Source organism: Alexandromys fortis, unplaced genomic scaffold (assembly GCF_014885135.2).
Source record: "Alexandromys fortis isolate MF-2015 unplaced genomic scaffold, M_Fortis_MF-2015_v1.1 scaffold_20, whole genome shotgun sequence".
Taxonomy (NCBI): Eukaryota; Metazoa; Chordata; class Mammalia; order Rodentia; family Cricetidae; genus Alexandromys; species Alexandromys fortis.
The window spans coordinates 8,485,082-8,505,782 of NW_026067903.1; the positions used below are offsets into that span (position 1 = coordinate 8,485,082).

At 41.3% G+C, this 20,701-nt stretch overlaps 1 protein-coding gene across 2 annotated transcripts in view; it reads left to right on the forward strand.

The window, feature by feature from the left end:
• Bend6 (BEN domain containing 6) overlaps nucleotides 1–20,701 on the forward strand; it is a 49,434-nt gene that overhangs the window by 16,319 nt on the left and 12,414 nt on the right. For both annotated transcript variants that reach the window (XM_050134693.1, XM_050134695.1), the window contains exons 2-3: nucleotides 4,667–4,878; nucleotides 10,684–10,861. In XM_050134693.1, the coding sequence (XP_049990650.1) occupies nucleotides 4,759–4,878; nucleotides 10,684–10,861 (298 nt within the window). In that variant the 5' untranslated portion in view covers nucleotides 4,667–4,758. The remainder of the gene's footprint in view (nucleotides 1–4,666; nucleotides 4,879–10,683; nucleotides 10,862–20,701) is intronic.

Here is a 20,701-nt window from a genome sequence, read left to right on the forward strand (position 1 = left end):
GTTTCTAAAAGGCGAAATGGGAAGTCTTGTGTGAGATAGCTTGAAACAATAATCTGTGATTGCAACGCTCAGTAACAATGGTTATGGCAGTCAAAGACTAAGGAGGCAGCTGCTGGACAGATGTCTTGGGTAGATTTCCTGTGTGTGTGAAGCTGTGGTGACCTATGTTCAGGCTATGGTTTTGGGAGAGAATTTAAGAATCCTGTTTTCAGGCATCTGCTAATGAGTTCTTCTTCACCTTAACTCCTGGTGTTATTCCTCTATTGTTTTCTAGTTCGGACTCTACAACAGTGGCCATAAGATAATGCAAAAACTGTGTTCTTGCATGGTAAATTGTTTCGCTTATGTTGTGATAAATGCACTTTGACAGGACTGGAGAGATGGCTCAGCAGTTAAGAGCACTGATGACCTGGATTTGATTCCCAGCACCCACATGGAACCCCACAACTGTAACTCCAGTTCCAGGGGATCCAATACCCTCTTCTGAGCATGGGGGCACCAGGCATGCATGTGGTGTAGAGACTTATATGCAGACAAAATACGTATACACATAAAATAAAAGTAAAATTAACGTGCACACTGACAAAAGTTGCCATGTTTACAATATGTAACTGTACAAATCAGTGATAGTAAATACATTCATATAGTATAGCCATTATCATCATCATCCAGCTCCAGAGTGCTCCCAACTGTCAAATCCAAATTCTTTACCCATTCAGTAATTCGCAGACCAAACCTTCCCTTATTCCCCAACCCCTTCCACTCAGCATCCTACTTTCTGTCTCGTAAATTTGCCTGCTCTGTGTACTTTGTATGAATGAAATCATGTTGTGTTTGTATCTTGGGAACTAATTCCCATGCATTCATTACTCTTATGTTGCTGTGACCAAGTATCTAAGATAAACAACTTAATGGAGGTAGAATATATTTCAGCTCATGGTTTCAGAGTACCCGTTCCACAGCGAGTTAACTTATATATTTGAGCAAACAGTCGTGGCAGAGAGAACAAGTGAGCATGTGTGTGTGTGTGTGTGTGTGTGTGTGTGTGTGTGTGTGTAGAAATGTCTATTTAAGTCTGTTGTCCATTTTTTAATTAAATTGTTTTCTGTGTTAAGTTTTGGTTATTAATCCCTTGTCAGAGACACAATTTGGAAATATTTTCTCATATTCTGCAGATTGCATTTTACTCTAGCAATGATTGATAATGAGTAGTTTTTAATTCTTCATGAATTTCTTATTTTCTATTCCTTGATGTCATAGAAAAGAAATTTCTATGAGTTGTTGCTAAATTTAGCAGTGTGTCTGTCTTAATTTTCAGAGTTTTTCATGAACTCATGTGGGTATGTTTTGTTCCCCTCACTTCTTAAGAGTAAACTTGTTCTTTGGCAATCTAATACATGTATATAAGATATTCTGATGACTCTCACCCCTTCCTTCCCACACCTGGCAACCCTACTCCTCCCTACAGGTCCCTTTTCCACATTCATGATTTTTGGGTTTCTTTTGTGATGCATTGACTTTAGCCAGGACTGTTCATATGACCACGTGTTTGGAACTATCTATTTGAGCCTGGTAGGGCTCCTCGGTGAACACAAAACAGCTACCCCTCCCAGAGAATCCATCAGTAGGCAGTAGCTCGGCAGGGAAGGGTATGGCCCATGAAGCATCCCCATTGCGTGACTGACGTTTGACCATCCCAGCCTTCTGCAAGCCCAAGGGAGGCAACTGCCAATGCCGTGAGATCATGTTTGCAATGGCTATGTTTTGCCCTGAAGACAGCATTCCACAGCCTCTACTTTCCAGCTCTTACGCTCTTTCCTTTTCCCCAGGGCCTTAGCGGGAGTAGGTTAAAAGGAATGTCTAGGTTTCAGCTCTCAACTGTAACTTGTTCTCAGCAACTAGCTCAATGACGTGTCTCTGCCTTCACCACGACATTCACTGCAAAGACAAATTTCTCTGACCAAGGCTGGGTATAAACCTGAGTGTCTAGAGTGTTAGTTTGGTACCATGTCAATTTAATTAAACAACAGTAATGAGACCCCATATGCCCCACAGGCCTATAAAATTCCACAACCATGTTTCTTTCTGACAAGGTTTATTTATGTTATTATGTAATTAATTCTCCAGTGGAGTGGGCCTAAACTTAAATCCAATCAGAGCGGGTTTGGGGGTTTGTTTGGGTTTTTTTTTTTGTTTGTTTGTTTGTTTTTTTCCAAACAAATGCCTAACCTTAGCTTGACTTGTTTCTAGACAGCTTATCTTAACTTAAATATCCCATCTACCTTTTGTCCCTGGGCTTTTACCTTTCTCTCTTCTCTATACCTTTCTTCCTTTCCTTCTTACGCCATCGCTGGTTGCATGGCTGGGTGACTGACTGGCCGCTGGTGTCCTCCCCTTTATCTTCTTCCCTCTTATTTATTCTCTCTGCATGGCAGCCCCACCTGTCCCCCTGCTGCCTAGCTATTGGCCGTTCAGTTCTTTATTAAGCCAGTCAGGTGTTTTAGGCCGGCAAAATAACACAACTTCACAGAGTTAAACAAATGCAACATAAGAGAATGCAACACATGTCTGCATCATTTAGCAAGTTTTTCACAGCATGAACGAATGTAACACATCTTAAAATAATATTCCACAATAGCTGGCTACCCCCATAAAAATCATGGCACTCGGGCCGGGCGGTGGTGGCGCACACCTTTAATCCCAGCACTCGGGAGGCAGAGGCAGGCGGATCTCTAAGTTCGAGGCCAGCCTGGTCTACAAGAGCTAGTTCCAGGACTGGCTCCAAAGCTGCAGAGAAACCCTGTCTTAAAAAACAAAACAAACAAACAAAAATCATGGCACATCTTGCCCAACAGGGGGACTTTGAAGTTTGAAGGGTTCACGGCTGGGTAAAACTGTTGTCAGTGCCTTTTTTCTCTAAGCACCCTCTGTAGTTCCTTCTGGTACCAGAGAAGCTAGCCAGTGGGGGCGGGGGGAGCTCTGAACTGATCACCGGCTTGATTTCTCTACATCTTGGAACAAGGTATGTAGAATTTTCAGAATAGTCTTATCATCTGTTTCTGGTGGGCAACCAAGAGGAATGGCAAGAACCAGTATTATGCTAGCTTTTCTCCAGTGTGCATTTTTTCCCTCATTATAAAAACGCAGGCAACTCTGCTTCCATCATCTTATATTTGGCCCCTTTTTCTATGCCACTGGTCTAAGTGTCTGTTTTGCACCAGCGCCATGCTGTTTCTATTATTATGGGTTTGTAGTATAACTTGGAATCAAGTATAGTAGCACCACTAACAGCATTCTTGTATTTCAGGATTGTTTTGGTCATGGATTGTCTTTGTGTTTCCATGGGAATTTTTGGATTGATTTTCTATTTGTGAAGAGTAGAGTATGTTTAGATGGATTGCATTGAATCTGTAGATTGCTTTTCATAAAATGTCCGTTTCCCAATGTTGATTCTTCTAATCCCTGAGCATGGGAAGTCTCTATCTTCTAGTGTTAGATTGAGATTGAGAAAAATTTCAGGATTTTAAAGTTTTTACTTGTAGAGGTCTTTCACTTCTTACTTAAGTTTGTTCCAAGGCAAGATTTTTTTTCTTGTTTTGTTTTTGTTGTTTTGTTTTGGATTAAGAATGGGATTTTCTCCCAGTTTTTTTCTTTGTATGTTTGTTCTCAGCGTGACTTTTTAATGGGAATATTCTTTTTAAATTTATTTATTTTACATCCTAGCTGCAGTTTTCCCTCCCTCCTCTCCTCCAAGTCCTTCCCCCACAACCCCTCTTTGTTCTCACACCCCAAACCACTCCTCTTTCACCGCTGTCTAGGAAAGGGTAGGTCACCCATGATTTTTGTATGGTAATTTTGTATACTGTCAACTTGCTGAAGATGTTTATCAGCTGTAGGGGTTTTATGGTGGAGTCTTTAGGATCTCAGTGTATAGAATAATATCATGTAGGCATAGACTGCCCTTTCATTTCCCAGCTGCCCAGACCCAAATAATCACACAGAAACTATATTAATTACAATACTGTTTGGCCAAATAGCTTAGGCATCTTTCTAGCTAACTCTTAACATCTTAAATTAACCCATCTCATTGTGTCACCCAGGCTGGCCTTAAACGCAAGATCCTCCTGTCTTCATCTCTGAAATGCTAGCATTACGGGTGTGAACCCCCATGCCCAACTATAATGTTATCTTGAAAACTCCACTCTTTCGGTGATAGATAGATAGATAGATAGATAGATAGATAGATAGATAGATAGATAGATAGATGATAGAGCCAACAAAAAGTTGTACTCCATGTATATTATGAATTTTGCGAATAAAAATTTTGAGTAATGTATTTGCTAGTATAGTAATTCGATAAACAAAATGTTACTGTTTGCTCAATAATCCACATGTTTCATGAAGATCCATATGCACAATCTCTTTTGAAAGTTTTATTATTTATAATTAAACACTTATGAAAACAAATCAATTAAAGCAGGTACTGTGAAGATGAAGTGAGACCTAATGTGCTGCCCCAGTAAACACAGTAAAGGCTAAGTCTTGGCTCTGCAGCCTTGCTTCCTAGGACTTCAGAGTTGTCAGGGAAGCATTCTGTGGGAGCCTGAGCTGGGAGCACGCGGAAGCAGCGGCATGATGCACCCTCTGTTGTGTTTTTGTTTTTAAGGCGAAGCATTGGCTGCATGCGGAAGAGCAGCACCTATATGGGAGTCTCTGCCTTCGACAGTTTCAGAAAGCTTTCGCTGACTAACTGAGAAGATGCAGAAGATCTTGCAGACAGATGAAATTACCGATAACCAAGTTCTTAGGAAAAGGAAGAGGAAACGGACAGAGACAGAGAACTCAGAGAATGCAAATAGTGCCATGGATAAAGCACAGGTTGGTTTTCTCTTGCTTTGGCTTAGTCTTTTTATCTAGCTCAAGCATAGTCTACAGTGCCTACACTTGCTTCTCGGTACTTTCTCCCCTTTCCTGGTAATTTGTGTTTATTCTTTATTCAATCGAGAGAATATAGCTTCTCTCAAGTAAAGCTTGAGTTGGAAACACAGTCAATAGGCACTGTCCCTACTTCATTTCAGCCAGGACCAAATGTCATTGTTCAAATTCTGTTTGCTGTTCTATACAACAAAAGATCATCAAACTGTGTCTGAAAATATTTTTCCTCACTAGACGCTTTGTGGAAACTGGTGGTTTCTTCATTAAGACATAGTCTTTGCTCTCTGTTTAGAACCTAGATCATGGCCGCCCTCCTTATTCCTTTCCCTTCCTATACTTTGGACAACTAACTGACATGTTCATTCTCTATTTTGATTTATATGTCTTCATACAACCACACATTTGTACATGTTTTGTAACACATATAGCATGTTATATTTCCATGTTAATTTTTAAACATTGCACTCTCATAACAAATGTTTTGAGAGTACGCAGTGGTGTCTGCCTCGTATTCCCGGCTCTGGCCCACTCTGTTCATACCCCCTCCCTCTCACTACTGCTTTTGCAGCCTCCCTGCATTTCTTGCCTACAATAAAACATAACTTACCACACACACCGCTGTGCACTTTGCTTTTCTACTTACCATTTGAAGATATTCCCACTGACAGACTACCTTTCTTTTCAGCAGCTCTGTTATCCTCCTGTCTAAAGGCACCGTCCTCCAGGTAGCTATCACATGTGGAGTGGTTTTCGGCATTCTTCATATTGCCAGGCAGTTTGCACTGTAAAATGCTGTCTTCATAGCAGTTGGTGGCACATGGATATCATTATCTAAGTCTTAATTTGCTTCTGATTTTTTCAATAAGCACTGCATTTTCCAAAAAATTGTTTATGTGGCTTCATATTATGAGATACATATAACTCATAAAACATGTTCTGTCAAGAAAGAAATTAACATTGCTATCAGCTTGTATAGTTATCCATCTTCGTTTTTTGTTTTTAGGGCTAGAACCACTAAAATCCATTGATTTGTACAACTACACCCTACCAGTTATCTCTGTTTGAAATGCCTAGGAGGATGAGCTGTGGCTTAGAGTTGTGCATCTGTTTCTGTTCATTTGCCTAGACGTCATAAGACTGGATTAAACTCATTTGTGATTAACTCCAAGTCACCAATAATGCACTGGTGTCGCATTGAAAAAAGAAATAAAGGCACTTCCCCTACGAGTGATTTAACCAAGAGGAAGTCCAGATTTGGAGTCTCTGCTTCGTGCTCCCTGTGTCACCTGTCTGCATGTTGTCTGAGCCTGAAGGCTGTCATGTTGATCTATCCCTGTGTCTGTCTGTCCTGTCTTTGGGCACCTGTGTATGTCTGTTGTGTGCTGTGGTGTGACTGTCCCTGACAAAGGGCTTGCTCTATCTTTATTGAACAGCATAGAAAGCATCTCACAAATAAGAAATGGGATACTTTACAGGAATCTTCAACAGATTTTGACAAGGGATTAAGTTACTGGCTCCAACTGATCCCAATTGACCCAGACAACAAAGATAAACATTGTTTATCAGCCAATACCCATAACCTTTCAACCTTTGTGGTAGATTTTAGAAAGCTGCTTTCAACCTCTGTATTGGCTGCCTTCAGGATACACATGCATTCTCCAGGTCAGAGGCATGGAAGAGTAGACAATTGAAGATGACAGCTGTGCATTAGGTTAGGTGGGGAAATCCAAGGCAAGTAAGGTTGACTGTTACATTGTTCTCTTAAAGGCAGTTTTGTTTGGTATTTTTAAAGTTGAGTAGACAGTAGGGTCTTTAAATCTTTAATTTTTTAATATTTAGTCTCAAAGTATATTATTAACTCTGGCTGTGAGGTCCAGCAAAAGCTTCAGTCTGGTAGAATGAAAATTTCATTGCCACATAAGATGGTTTTCTGAAGGTTCACCCCATAGTCAACATGCCAGGGGCAGTGAATAGGCCTTTTTCCATTTATACTTTCTTATCATTATCAGTATTAATATTATCAGTATCAGTATTAATATCAACACTTCTGATTTTCATCAGCTATCTTATTGAAATTTGCTAGTGTGGGCTTGAAACTGCTCAGGACTAAAATAGGCTCATGTTCTTCGGGCCAGTATGGTGCTGTCTTTGGCACTTGGCTGTCCTCAAAATCTTAATAGTTTTCCAGACTACATAATTCTGTTTGTTTCCATTGCAATTCACTCCAACCAGAGATCTTATTTGGTCCAAGATCTTGGGCCTGAAAGTCCTCTTCTTTTATTATTGCATCTGTAACTAGCTTCTTTTCTCTCCAATTTATAACAGTTATTAAGAGGCCTTATGAAGCAAAATACTTGAAGGTATGCCTTGACTCAGAGGCATCTAATTGGGCTGGATACCATCATCAGAGATCACACAGCAAGACTCTTGAGCAAACCAAAGTAAAAGTCTACACTGTTGGCCTGGGGAATTGTGGACCGTTTTTCCAATTTTGACATTTAACATTACTTGGAAGCTGCACTGTGTTGAAGATTCTCACACTGTTGATCCATCTTCCTCAGCTCACAACTTTGTCTGTGTCTAACAGCTGCTAATGTTTTCAGGAAAAGGAAATTCAGGCAGGAAGCTTTTCATTCCTTTAAGTTTGTGAACCAACAATGGCACATATTGTTTCTGATCATGTAGGAACTTAGGTGTAACCACAGTGAGGAGCATAGGCATCTGGGAAATGAAGTCTTTAGCTGAGAGTTGCGTGTCCTTCTCAATGCCTGTTTCCATGAAGAAGTGAGAGAGCTTAGCTACTTAGACATAGTGAGCACTCTCTTCCTCCACCAACTTTTCTTTGGGGCTCTGGCTCTGTGACATACATATTTATGTGTTTATGAGACTTGAATATACATAACAGAAATCATAAAAAAGTGTGGTGACATTTTCCCATGACTGTTCTCATCAGGCTTTCGATTCTCTATCCCTGCTTGGTAAGATCAAACCAAACCCAAATCGAACAATAAAACCTAGACTTCTCCTTCACCATGGAGGATTCCTTTGGAGCTGTTGTTTCACTATTTGAGTCACTTCAAGATCTAAGCTTCGATCAGCTCTACATTCTTACCCTCACCCATTCCACTGTTTTCATTGAGAATTGATCCAGGTTTGGGGAAGGTTTGCATGTCATCTCAACATTTGGGGAGGACGTATCTCTTCTGCCAAAGTTCTCAATGTCCCTGACTGGTCCCTAGGTATCCATCAGTGTTCCTGATGGGCCCACCCTTCGAGGACTTTTGGGGGGATTCTGTTGCCTCTACCCCCAGACTTTGGCAGCTTGGCACCCATGGCTACCTTCCACAAGACCCTGGAACTTTGTGTAGTCTCTGACTATGTGCTGTCTTTTATCAATTTCCCCAAACCGCTGACCAGGACATGAGGACCTTCTGGATTTTCTTGCTGCTTTACATTAGGTCTGGAGAGTCAAGATGCCAGTTTTCTCAAGTGCTCTGTCCTGACAGTAGACATGGATTGTCTTCAGATTCTCACCATCATTAATCTTGCTTCAGTTGGAAGTCTTGGGCATGTTTTCCTATATGCACACACAGATCTGGGCATCATTTGCAAGAGCACAGGGGAGATAATGTTTAAATGTCATAAGATAATATTACAGTGCTTTCCAAAGTAGTGTGCCAAGTTCTCTTCCTACAGCAGCATATAGAGAATTTCATTGATCCATGCTTACTCTGCTCAGATTTGTCAGCTTCACTGGGCTTTGCCCAAATGATAGCTGATGGTGATTTTGACCTTTTCTCTTGCTCACCAATGGGATTGAATATCTCTGCCTCTACTGATGAACCATATACATTTTTTTACTCTGTAAAATGCCCCTTAATATCAGTTGCCCATTTTTCCATTAAGTTGCTGTTTTGATTAATAATACTGCAGATATCGTATTATAACTAATTTTCAGTTGGTTCTTACTGTCTTTTTTCTTGTTTAGTGTGCCTTATGAATAGAAATCCTTTATTGATATTGTAATCAGAGATTTTATGTCTAAGAAATGCCCACTCCAAGTTTAAAATATTTACATTTATATATGCTCATGCTTCTTGTACAATTTTTGAATTTTGCTTTTGATATATAAATTCTTAATTCATCTGCAGGGATTTGCACATAGGAGTGTGTGTGTGCAAGTGTGTGAGTATGAGTGTATGTGTGCACACATAAGTAAGCACATACATATGGGTGTATGTGTTAGAGAGAATGTGTATGTGTGTGTGGTAGTACATGCATATGTGTTTAGAATGAGGCAGAACTCCATTTCTTTACCTGTTTTTACAAGGCTAAATGAGCAAGCATTCCAGCATCTTTGGTGGAGCAGATCTCACTTCCCTGGTGAGCTTCCAGCCCGCTCTGTCATACATCACAGTTCTCAGTCTCAGACATCTATTTTTTAACCACTCTATTCTATTTCTTGGTATGGTTGTCTACCTCTGTATCAGCACCAAACTGAATTGTTCTGAATTTTTAATAACACCTTGAATTTGGAGAGGAAGTCTCAATTTCTGATATCTTTAAGAACTCTTTTGATATTCTTGGCTGCTGTGTTTACAAACTTTATAGTCAATTTTTACATTTTCATTGGAATTGCATTACTTAGTAGAGTTCCACTGGAGGATAATCAGTGTTTTTACTTATGGCCTTTAATCTCTGAACTTTTCCTTCTACGTCAAGGGCATGTTTCAGTAATGGATTTTGTTTTCCTCATAAAGAGTTTGTTCTTTTTTGCTATTCATTAATGACACCTATGCTCAAAGCAAGATACAAGCACAAACGTAAAAGACTTAGACTCTAAGACTGGAAAAAAGTCAAGGCATTCTACAATAATGTACTTGTCGGACTTTTTCCTTGTAGCCCTGGAGATAACTCCCAGGGTCTTCACATGCTCAGCATGATCTCCTTCCTGGCTTTTACTCACTGGACACTTTAAAAGGACATTTTGAAGTCTGAAGTGCATACGGAACAACACACATATCAAAACTGTGGTTCCATGAATATCTAGAGAATCAGATGGTCACCATCACACTAAGAGACCCTCACACACACACACACACACACACACACACACACACACACACACGTACATTAGCTGCCACCCTGTACTTGTGTGACTACTGTCCTTACAATATGTCAATATGTGGCATCTTTTTTAACTGTTCCTAATCATCTGTAGCAAGAATTTGCTGTTAGTTTGTTCAGCTTTTTAAGTTTCCTCTATTAAAAAAAAAAAAAAGACAAGGCTATTTCTTTTCTGTTCATCCCAAACTGGCCTGGAGCTCACTATGTATCTCAGGCTGATCTCCCATCTCCACCGCCAGAGTCCTGAGATTAAAGACTGTGCCCCCCACCCCATGCCGGCACACTAACCCAGATGAAGAAAATAAGTCAGATTTTGAAGTATTTAGCACAAGGCAGGCACCATCTCAGAGAAGCCCAGGTTTGAACCATGGCCTGCTATGACTCCCTCATTATATAATCTTCTGGTTTTTTCCATTGGCTAGGCAGAAAGTCAGAATCCTGACTTCTACTTGAAGATGATCATGAACCTTTCCCCCATCCTTTCCTGAGTTCCCGAGGGCAGAGGACAAAGCTGGGGCCATACATTGTAGACACCGCATGTGGAAATGGGCATCCGTGGATTTAAGTAGCTTTGGCATACAGAGCATGGGGTAGCTGTTAAAGGAACTGCCTTGTTTTTAGAGAGACCCATATTCAGGAAATGCCTTCCTGCCTGGCGAGAGCTCCAGTGATGACGAAACCCCCTTAGCAGAACTGTCCAAGGAGGAACTTTGTACCAAAATCAAAAACCTGAAGGAGAAACTAAAGAACATCCGGAAGGAAAACAGTCGGCTTCGACAATCTTTGGTCATGCTACAAGGTAAACCTTAAAGGGACTGGCGTTTTAGACAAATATGACAATATGTGATTGGTGCAAAATACTGTATTCCTGCAGATCAGTAGTTAAAAATGGAGAAGGAAATCAGTTCCTGAAAGAGCTGAAAAATGATATTGTAAGAAATCAGTCGATAGCAAAATTTAAATATGGAAACTATCCAATTATTGCACACGTAATTTAGATTAGCTTCCAGTGTCCCAGATCTTGTAATCATTTAGAAGCATTCTACAGGTATTTACTGAACTTAAGCTATTTACATGCTGAGCCCCTGAAGGAAACAAAAGCTAGTCCGACCAAACACATATCCCGTGGTGTCCAGACGGACTTGTTCCGAAGACAGACTTACTCCACCTCTCTGGTCAGGAAGACTCTAGAGAATGGGACTGATTTTTGTTGCTGATGTTGTTGTTTTATTTAGTTTTGGTTTTGGTTTTTCAAGACAGGCTTTCTCAGTGTAGCTTTGGAGCCTGTCCTGTCACTAGCTCTTGTAGACCAGGCTGGCCTCGAACTCACAGAGATCAGCTTGTCTCTGCCTCCTGAGAGCTGGGGTTAAAGGTGTGCACCACCAACACCCAGCTCAAGAGTGGGACTACTGTGATCGACTTTGAGCCAATGGGCGCACGGGCTGCACATGAGCTTTTGTGTCAGGAACAGTGGCTTAAGAGTGACTCCAGTCAATTAAAAAAGAAAAATACAACAACACACATACACACACACACACACACACACACACACACACACACAAAGAATAACTAGTTTAGAAGCAAATAGAAGAGAAGGATCAGACTAAGGAAATTAAAAAGAAACAAACAAACCTGGCTTGATGCTTTTCTTTTTTTCTGTAGGATCTGTGTTTGTGTTCCAGTTTATTTTATAGTGATGGTGTTCTTTGAGTATTTGGTATATGTATACAATGTGTTATGATCATACCCACCTTCGTTTCCTCCCTTCAGATCCTGGCGGGCCCTCCCCACCTGCTGCCGCCCCCGTTCATACTCAGTTTTTAGGAGTGAAAGCTTTCGGTCATGGTTCAGCACTGCGTGTTTTTTAAACCACAAGCTCCCTGGCAGCTATCTCCTCAGCATCGTGGTGTGCAACTCCAAATACACAGAGCATTTGACAGTGTGCTTCTGTGTACAGAACTGGTATAGGTGGTACAAGAAAGGAGGGGAGGACCAGCCACCAGGAGGTGTTCCAGCCATTCAGACTAGCCTGATAGCACCTACTCTAGGACAGTAAGTGGGAATAAAGTCTGTCATTCCAAAGGAGGCTGGGGACAGACAGGAGGATAGAGCTGGGCAGGAGTGAAGTCAGAGGCTGACAGAAATGAGTCACTTTAACCTGAGATAAAGATCAAATTTATTTATTTTTTAAGATCAAATTTAAATATCAAATTTATCCTTAAGTACAACAAGCCACATGTGAGCAGAAGGATGTTTATTCCACTAAGTGTTAACCCTTTAGTTCTTTACTTTAAAGATTGCAATTTTATAATTGTTTTCTTTTGGTGACGTTTTTAGAGAACAGATTCTTTGCTTTAATGTAATCCGTTCTAGAGGTTTGAAAGTGCTGAAAATCAAAGACAAAACATCAGAATAACTTGATGGCGGAGCACTGATTCAGGGTTATACACTATGATTTCACATCTATTCACTAGCTATAGCACGTTGGTGTGTCCTCTTTTTTTGCCCTCTCCCCCAGATTCCACTTCCTCGTCTACAAGATGAGGTCAATATGTTGTTTCCTTGTTACTATGGGAATTTGGATAAAATAAAGATAACTTCTCTACCCAATGCCTGGCACAAGCTGGGAGATTCAGGAATGGTAGCTTATTATTGCCCTCATCTGTTGTTGGTTTGTTTTTGTTTCATTGACCACAGAACCAGAAAGAAAGGAAGGGGGGGGGGAGGGAGTGAAGGAGGAACAAAAAAAGAAAACTCTAGCGGGCTGAAGAGATAACTTAGCAGTTGAGAGCACTGACTGCTCCTACAGAGGCCCCAGGTTCAATTCTCAGTGCACATGTAGAGGCTCAAAGCTGTCTGTAACTCCAGTTCCAGGGGATCCAATGCCCTTTTCTGGCCTCTGAACACCAAGCACACATGTGGTACAGACAGACATGCAGACAAACACTCATACACATAAAATGTAAAAATAAAACTTTTAAGTCATTTGATTCTCCACTTTCTGCCCTATTTTCCTCCTTTAACTCATGGGAAAATGGCTTAAATTGGGCGTGTAATCTCAGCATGCAAGAGGCAGAGGCAGGAAGTCCAGGTCAGTGTCATCTTTGGCCACATTGAGAGGCTCTCTCAAAAAGAAAAGAAAAAAAAAAACTTTTAAATTGCATTAGTCCTATCTGGTGATTCTTTTACTAGTTCCTTGGCCACTGGAGGGTTCTGTGCAAAACAACCCCAAAAATCTTAAAATGCATACCCTCTGTCTTCCTATTGCAATTTCAGCATTTTGGATTTTAGCTTGAGGTATTTAATTCACCTTGAGTTCACTTTTGTGCATGGGAAGAGTTAAGGACCTAATTTCATTGTGCTGTAGTGGAACCCAGTTTTTCCTAATTTCTTCCTCCTAGAGTTCATTGTTAGTATACAGGAGGACTACATGAAGATAAAAAGTTTCTGCACAGCACATAAACTATTAACAGAACCGGCAGACAGCCCACAGCATGGGAGAAACCCTTTACCAGCTGTGCTTCAGACAGGGGATAATAGCCAGAAATCACCAAGCCAAGCAAACCTTAAGCACCCAGGAAACAAAACTGCCAGTCAGGAAGTGACGTAGCCAATAACTATTTTTATACGTGTTTAGTGTCCTTACTTATGAGAGAAATGCAAATTCAAACAACTTTGAGACGTCACTTCATCTTATTCGGAATGACTGTTCCCAGGCAATCTAACGGATGCTGGAAAGATGCAGGATAGAAGGTCCCTTATCCACCGCTGTGGGAGTGAGAGCCAGCACAGACATCATGGCAGTCAGTTTGGAGGTTCCTCAAAGTATTAAAAGCAGAACTACTATTATGGCCCAGTTATCTCATGCCTGGGTCTCCACAAAGGACTGCGTCCTGCCACAGAGATGAGCCCACGCCTATGTCCACTGCTTCTCTGTTTGCTATAATAAGGAAAAGCAGTCTAGAGGCACGTTAGCAGAAGGAGGGATGGTGAAAATGTGCCGCGTGTATATGATGGAATGCTGGGCAGCTGGAAAGAAAAGTGAAATGTGTAGGGGAAGGGCCGTGCCAGGAAAATATAATGTTACGTAAGGTGACAAAAAATCAGAAATGAAAAAAAGGGACCAAGAGAGGGTCCTAATAGGTAATGAGGAAGGATGGGGTGTAGGCTCCTCCCTGCCTTATAGTGGATCTGCGAATTCAACATTCAGTGCATTGAAGTAGCAAGAACCATTCTGCAGTTCGAAAGAATCCCACATGTGTTTCTCCTCCGAGGCAGTGCAGGGGAGGGTTGAGCCTTCTTTATAGCCCTCTGACCCTCAGCGCACTAGGAGCGAGACGTTACGTCACTGAATGCATTTGCCGCAACAACCAGAAGAAAAAACACTGGAAGGGTTTTATCACCTGACTTATAACCTGACACTTCTCCCTTTTTTCTTCTATTGAATACTGTGTCAAATGATTCTATTAGCAATGATACTTAATATGTAAATTATATTGCTATAACTAAGATGAAGTATAGGATTTTTATAAAAGAAAGAAACAAAGGAAAAAGGAAGGGAGCGAGGCAGAGAAGCCCTTTAAAGGGTTTTCATATGCATACTCTCTTCGGTTTTCCATCTGGTACTATTTCTGGGTCCCATTTGGATCTAGTTCTTTTAATCCCACGAGGATTACTGCTCCCTGATCACCATTCCCCATCATGCACCAACCAGTGTTGAGGGCAGCAGGTACAAGATGCCAAGCCTGAAAGGCTAAGAGCACAGAAAAGTATGGGGTTTTTTCACAGTTCCAGAAGCTAGAATTCCAAAGTCAGAGTGTCAACAGAGGCGCTAAAAAAGGCTTTCTAGACCTTTCTCCCAGCTTCTGGGGAGTCATAACTCAAGGCAGCCATCTGATACCAGTCTTTACATAGTATCCTCTATCTAATCACTGGGTATTAAAATTTATCTGTGAGCCAGGCGGTGGTAGCTCACGCCTTTAATTCTAGCACTCAGGAGGCAGAGGCAGGTCGATTTCTGTGAGTTCGAGGCCAGCCTGGTCTACAAGAGCTAGTTCCAGGACAGGCTCCAAAGTTACAGAGAAGCCCTGTCTTGAGAAACAATAAACGAAAGAAAGAAAGAAAGAAAGAAAGAAAGAAAGAAAGAAAGAAAGAAAGAAAGAAAGAAAGAAAGAAAGAAAGAAAAAAGAAAAGAAAAACAACAACAAAATCCATCCATGAGCTTTGATGCTCAGATTTCTGTCTGCATTAGTCAGACTTTCTGTTACTGAGAAATTCATAAACTGAGAAACTTCATTTATAGAAAGGAAGATTTATTTTGCCTCACAGACTCGGGGGTGTCACTGACTCCTTTGCTGTGGGCTCAGAGCAAGATACAGCACTTCAGCAGAGATGGCTGCTGTCAGAGCTGCTCACCTTACGAGCAGCCAGGAAGAACAGAGAGCAAGGAGGGAGGAGAAGATGCATCCTTCCATGGCATGTTCCAGAGATGACCTACTTCCTCCACCGAGGCCCCATCCCACTGCCCACCTCCTCCCAATGATGCCCAATGAAGCATCAGGGAATTAAGAGCCCGAATTTAGAATCTCAGTAGGCTATCTGGGAGTGGAAGTTAAGAGAATATTGTGGATATTAGAGCAAGAAGACAAAGAAAAAGAAAGTAAACATTACTAAATAAATTCAGAATTAGTCTTGACACCCAAACAAGGGACCTTAAGAAGTTATGCTTTAACGAATTCATACAGTGTCTTTCTAGAACTGAAGGGTATACATTTCTAGATCAGAAGACGCCACCTGAAAGCAAACCCACTTAGATACTTGAGCTTCAGGTGTAGCTCAGCCCCGGAGTGCTGGCTTTACATGCACACCACCCCACCATCAATCCTGTGCACCACAAATAAAAGATCGATCCCTATTTTCCCGTAGTAAATTGTACTTTTCATATATATATTGATTAGCAGCTATGGTTATTAATGATTTTTAACTTTAATGAAATTTACATTTAAATGTAGGCATACTTTTAAAGATTTCATGAGATTATAAACCACTCGAATCCCCATCTAATGAATTAAAAATAGTTGCCCAAAGCATTGTGACACATCAGACCAAGCAGACCTAGCTTGTCACAGGCTAAGGAAAGGGTCCAAGCAATATCTTCAAGAATCTAAAGGAAATGACTTAATTCTATATCGTGTGAAACTGTGAACCCAGGACAAGGCTAATATAGCAATATTACATAAAATCTCAAAAATGTACCCTATGTGCTCTCTACTTTAGAGCCAAAAATAGAATGTGCTTCCCCAAAATTAAAGAGTAAGCCCAGAAGGGGACAAAATATGGTATCCAGGCAACTGTGATCCATTGTAAGCACGATATTTGTTAAACCAGCAATCCTGAGTTCGATCCTTGTAACCCATATAGTAGGAGAGAACTAATTCCCACTGGCTGTCCTCTGGCCTCCACACATGTATACACACACACACACACACAGAGGTGGAAGAATTAAATGTATAAAATAATAATAAATCCTTGATAGGAAATAGACTTCCAATATTTAGTACTACCATTTTTCAAATTTTTCTTATATATTAGAAATTGTTAGTATTCCTTTAAAAAAAAAAGAGAGAGATTCATATGGACTACAAGTAGCTTTAAGTATCGACTAATTGCCCTGGCATAGCTGCGTGTCATATGAAGGAAAACATTCAATATATAAAATACACAAACCTATATAAGCTGAGAGGCGTGTTACAAAGACAGGAAGAAAAGATGCCAGCTCATCCTGAAGAAGCTAGTGGCTTGATTTCTCAGTCAAAATACCAGTGATCCTTTTGTTGTTTCTCGGATTTGAGCCTCCTGAATGCAGGGATCGCAAGCATGCACCACCACACGCGGTGGATTTGGCGCTGGAGATCCAGCCTAGGGCTTCATGCATCCTAGGCAAGCACTGTGCCAACTGAGTTACAGCCAGCTCTTAGTTTTGCTTTTAGTAATTGACCAAACTATTCTTAAATTAATCTGAGGGAGTAACAACTGCACAAGGCTACACAGAGAGTAGGCGGCGGGACATGTCACTGCATAGTTAGAGGTGAGGGGCACAAGAGCTAGCCGTTCTGTGAACATAGTGTGCATCCCCACAGAGCCTAATCTGTGAGGATCAGGATCAGGGAGACACAGAGCTTAGGAGGATGTGTTTGAGGGAGGGCCATTACCACCATGGTTCAAGCTCTGTTGGCTGAATAGTTGTATGGGTTTTGTTTGTTAGGCTTTTTTTTTTTTTTTTAACTTCAGAGAAGTGCGACCTCTGTGGTCACAAGGAGCCTCCTCTCAGAATCTTCCTCCCAGTGCTTAAAGGCTCTGCCATTATCACCCCTGTGTTTTCCCGTTAGGCCCCACCCCAGAGCTCGGGAATGAGACCTGAAAGCAATCAGAGAAAGGATGGATTCTTAGCAAAGGATGTTTGGAAACAGATAGCCCCAGTTAAACTCTCATTTTACTCCATATAGTATATGAAAAACATAGCTGTATATTAAATTAAAACTCTGTGTCCAAGTTGGAATAGGAGCTGTGATAAATTTTATCTGTAAAAAGTAAATCTCAAAGGCTGGAGAGATGGCCCAGCCACTAAGAACACTTCCCAACCCCAAGTCAAGCTCACTGCCTGTAACCCCAGCATCAAGTCAGGCTCACTGCCTGTAACCCCAGCTCCAAGGATTCTGACACTCTCTTCTGGCCTTCACCAGGACCTGCATTCATGTGCATAAACACACACATATACTTACACACATTTAAAAAATAATAACAATTTTTTATCAAGTAATCTCATCTGGTTGTGGTAGTACACACTTAAAATCTTAGGTCCTGAAGAAGCTAATGAGGGTTGTGAATTTGAGGCAGTCCTGGGCAGTACACTGTGTTCAGGGCCAGCCTGGGCTACATAGCAAGAGTCTGTCTAAAAATAAATAACAAAAAAAAACCCTAACAAATGTTTCCTAATATTATACATGTGTGGACCAGGAAACAAGAACCCAATGGCAGATGTTTCTAGGACCCAGATGTGGTCCTGAGATATTCTCTCCCCTAAAAGCCCCAGAGTTTCTCGTGGAAAAGGTCAATTCTAGGGTGTTACACAGGAAACACACTACCATTATTTCTGGGAATGCCAGAGAGAAAATGTCAGAGCAGGAAGCAAGGAAGTCTAACAGAGACAGTACAAAGGTGAGAGCTGGAGGGGCTTTCTATGACCACATATGGAACTCGTGGAGTGTCGCAGAGGCACGGTAACCATAACAAACAGCAGCATATTCTTGAGGCTATTTGCAGAAGTTCATGTTCACAGTCAGGACAGGAGAATGCGGTAATCACCTGGGAAAACTTACTCCTCAGAAAGCCAACAGCGTCTGTCAAAAGAAGCATCCGCCCCACCATTGTTGTGAAATGAACCTCTGAGAACCAAGAGTGAATGAGAATTTGTAGAAGAACCTGAGCTAATGGGTGAGCAAGAACCACACCTGGTTCAGCCGTCCCCTAAAACAAAGTGACTCTGAGTAATGATGGTCAGGTAGGAGAAACCAACTGTCCCTGAGTGAGCCTTCAGATCTACACAAAACAAAAGGATGGGTGCAGCCAGCAAGATCCAGACTGAGAGAAAGCTTTAACAGCAAGTGACTCAGTTTCCCCACCTGCGAAGACAAAACCAGAACATGGAAAAGGAACTAGGTCAAGGAGAAGCAGCAGCTTTATCATATGGTCCTTATTGGACCTTACTCAAATCAACTTCAAACGTAAACACAAGATAATCAGAGAAATTTAAACATTGGCTTGTTTTTAACATACATTATTTAAGAATTAGTATTAGTTGCTTGGAGCTGTGGCAGCGGTAGTGTGAGTTCCTAAAACAGTTCATAAATATGTAGAAGTGTAAAGTGTTTGCCACCTGAATATGAGAGCCAGAGTGGATTCCCAGCATGCTCAGCAATGCCAGAGGGGTGTGGCAGCCCACCTAGAATGCCAGCACTGGGGAGCAAGCTGGCTAGCTAGACTGATCGGGTCTGCAAGCTCTGGGTTCAAGTGAAAGACCTGCCTCGACAGTAAGGGAAGTGTGACCAGGGAGACCAGAGGTAAACTGCTGACCTTCACGTGAACATGCACACAGACACATGATCCCACACACGTGAGGCAAACTCAGACTTTTGTACATGCATAAAGGTTGGGAATACATATCCTGGAGAAAAAAGATTATTTGTAAAAAAAAAATTGAATTTTACAAAAGGTGATTTACCATTTAATTGATCGTCATGATAATGATTATTAAAATTAAAGCATACAAAAGTGAACATTTTACCAAGAAAAATATTAATACTTAAAAATAAAGAGGTGAGCATGTTTTTCATAATATTTAATTGCAGCACCCAGGGTCAAGCCCAGAGCTTTTCATGTTAAGCACATGCTGCACCACTGAACACTCAACCCCAAATCTGTTTATTTAGGAGTGGGCCTTCCTGTGTGGCCAGGCCAGGCTCAGCTCTGACCTCAACTGTGGGCACACCCTGCACCCTGCTGTGTGTGTGTGTGTGTGTGTGTGTGTGTGTGTGTGTGTGTGTGTGTGTGTGTGTGTGTGTTTAAGGCATGATAACAGTAAGAGGTAAACTCAGAGGAGAGTGTTTGCATGCGTGCTTAGCTCCTTTCGTCTCTGTGACTGGACACCTAAGAGCAAATGTCCGATTGGCTGGTGGTTCCAGAAGTCTCCAGCCAAATAAATAAAATAAAATAAAATAAAAAATAAAAAAACATGGCAGAGGGTATGGAGGAACCAAGTTGCTTGTCTTACAGTGGCAAAGAAATAGAAGGGGGAGACCGAAACAAGATACAGTCTCCAAGAACATGCCCACAGTGACCTACTTCATCTGGGCCCGATCTTTAGACGTTTCTACCACCTCTCGATAATGCCGTAAGCTTATGAACCCCGGGATGGAGGGACGACTCAGCAGTTAAAATCTCGCACTGTTCCCAGCACCCATGCCAGGCATCTCACCGCCACCTGAGCTCTAACTCTGGGGGACTCAGCTCCCTTTTCTGCCTCCCTCAGGCACCCACACACATGTTGTGGCAGAGACTCATGTAGACACATACATATACATGAATAAAAAAATTTTAAGTAAATCTTTAAAATATCTGAGGACTCCACCTGTATGTTAATACATTGATAAGGGTAGAATTTTCACGAGCCAGTCACCTCTCAGTGATTGGCCCACCATCTGGGGACCAAACCTTCAAGGTTTGCAAAACATAGCCTTGAATTACAACAATTAAAATATTAAAATAATTAATAATTTAAAGGAGTTAGTAATAATAGCTAACACATCATACAATAGAGCAGTGGGTCTCAACCTTCCTAATGCTGTGACCCTTTAATACAGTTCCTTATGTTGTGGCAATCCCCAACCATAAAATTATTTCATTGCTACTTCATAACTGTAATTTTGCTACTGTTATGAATCATAATGTAAATATCTGTGTTTTCTAATGGTTTTAGGTGACCCCTGAGAAAGGTTCGTTCAACCCCCAAAGGGATCGTTTGAGAACTGCTGCACTAGAATTCTTATAAGCATTCTCTAGAAGCTCTGTCAGTTCTTAATAA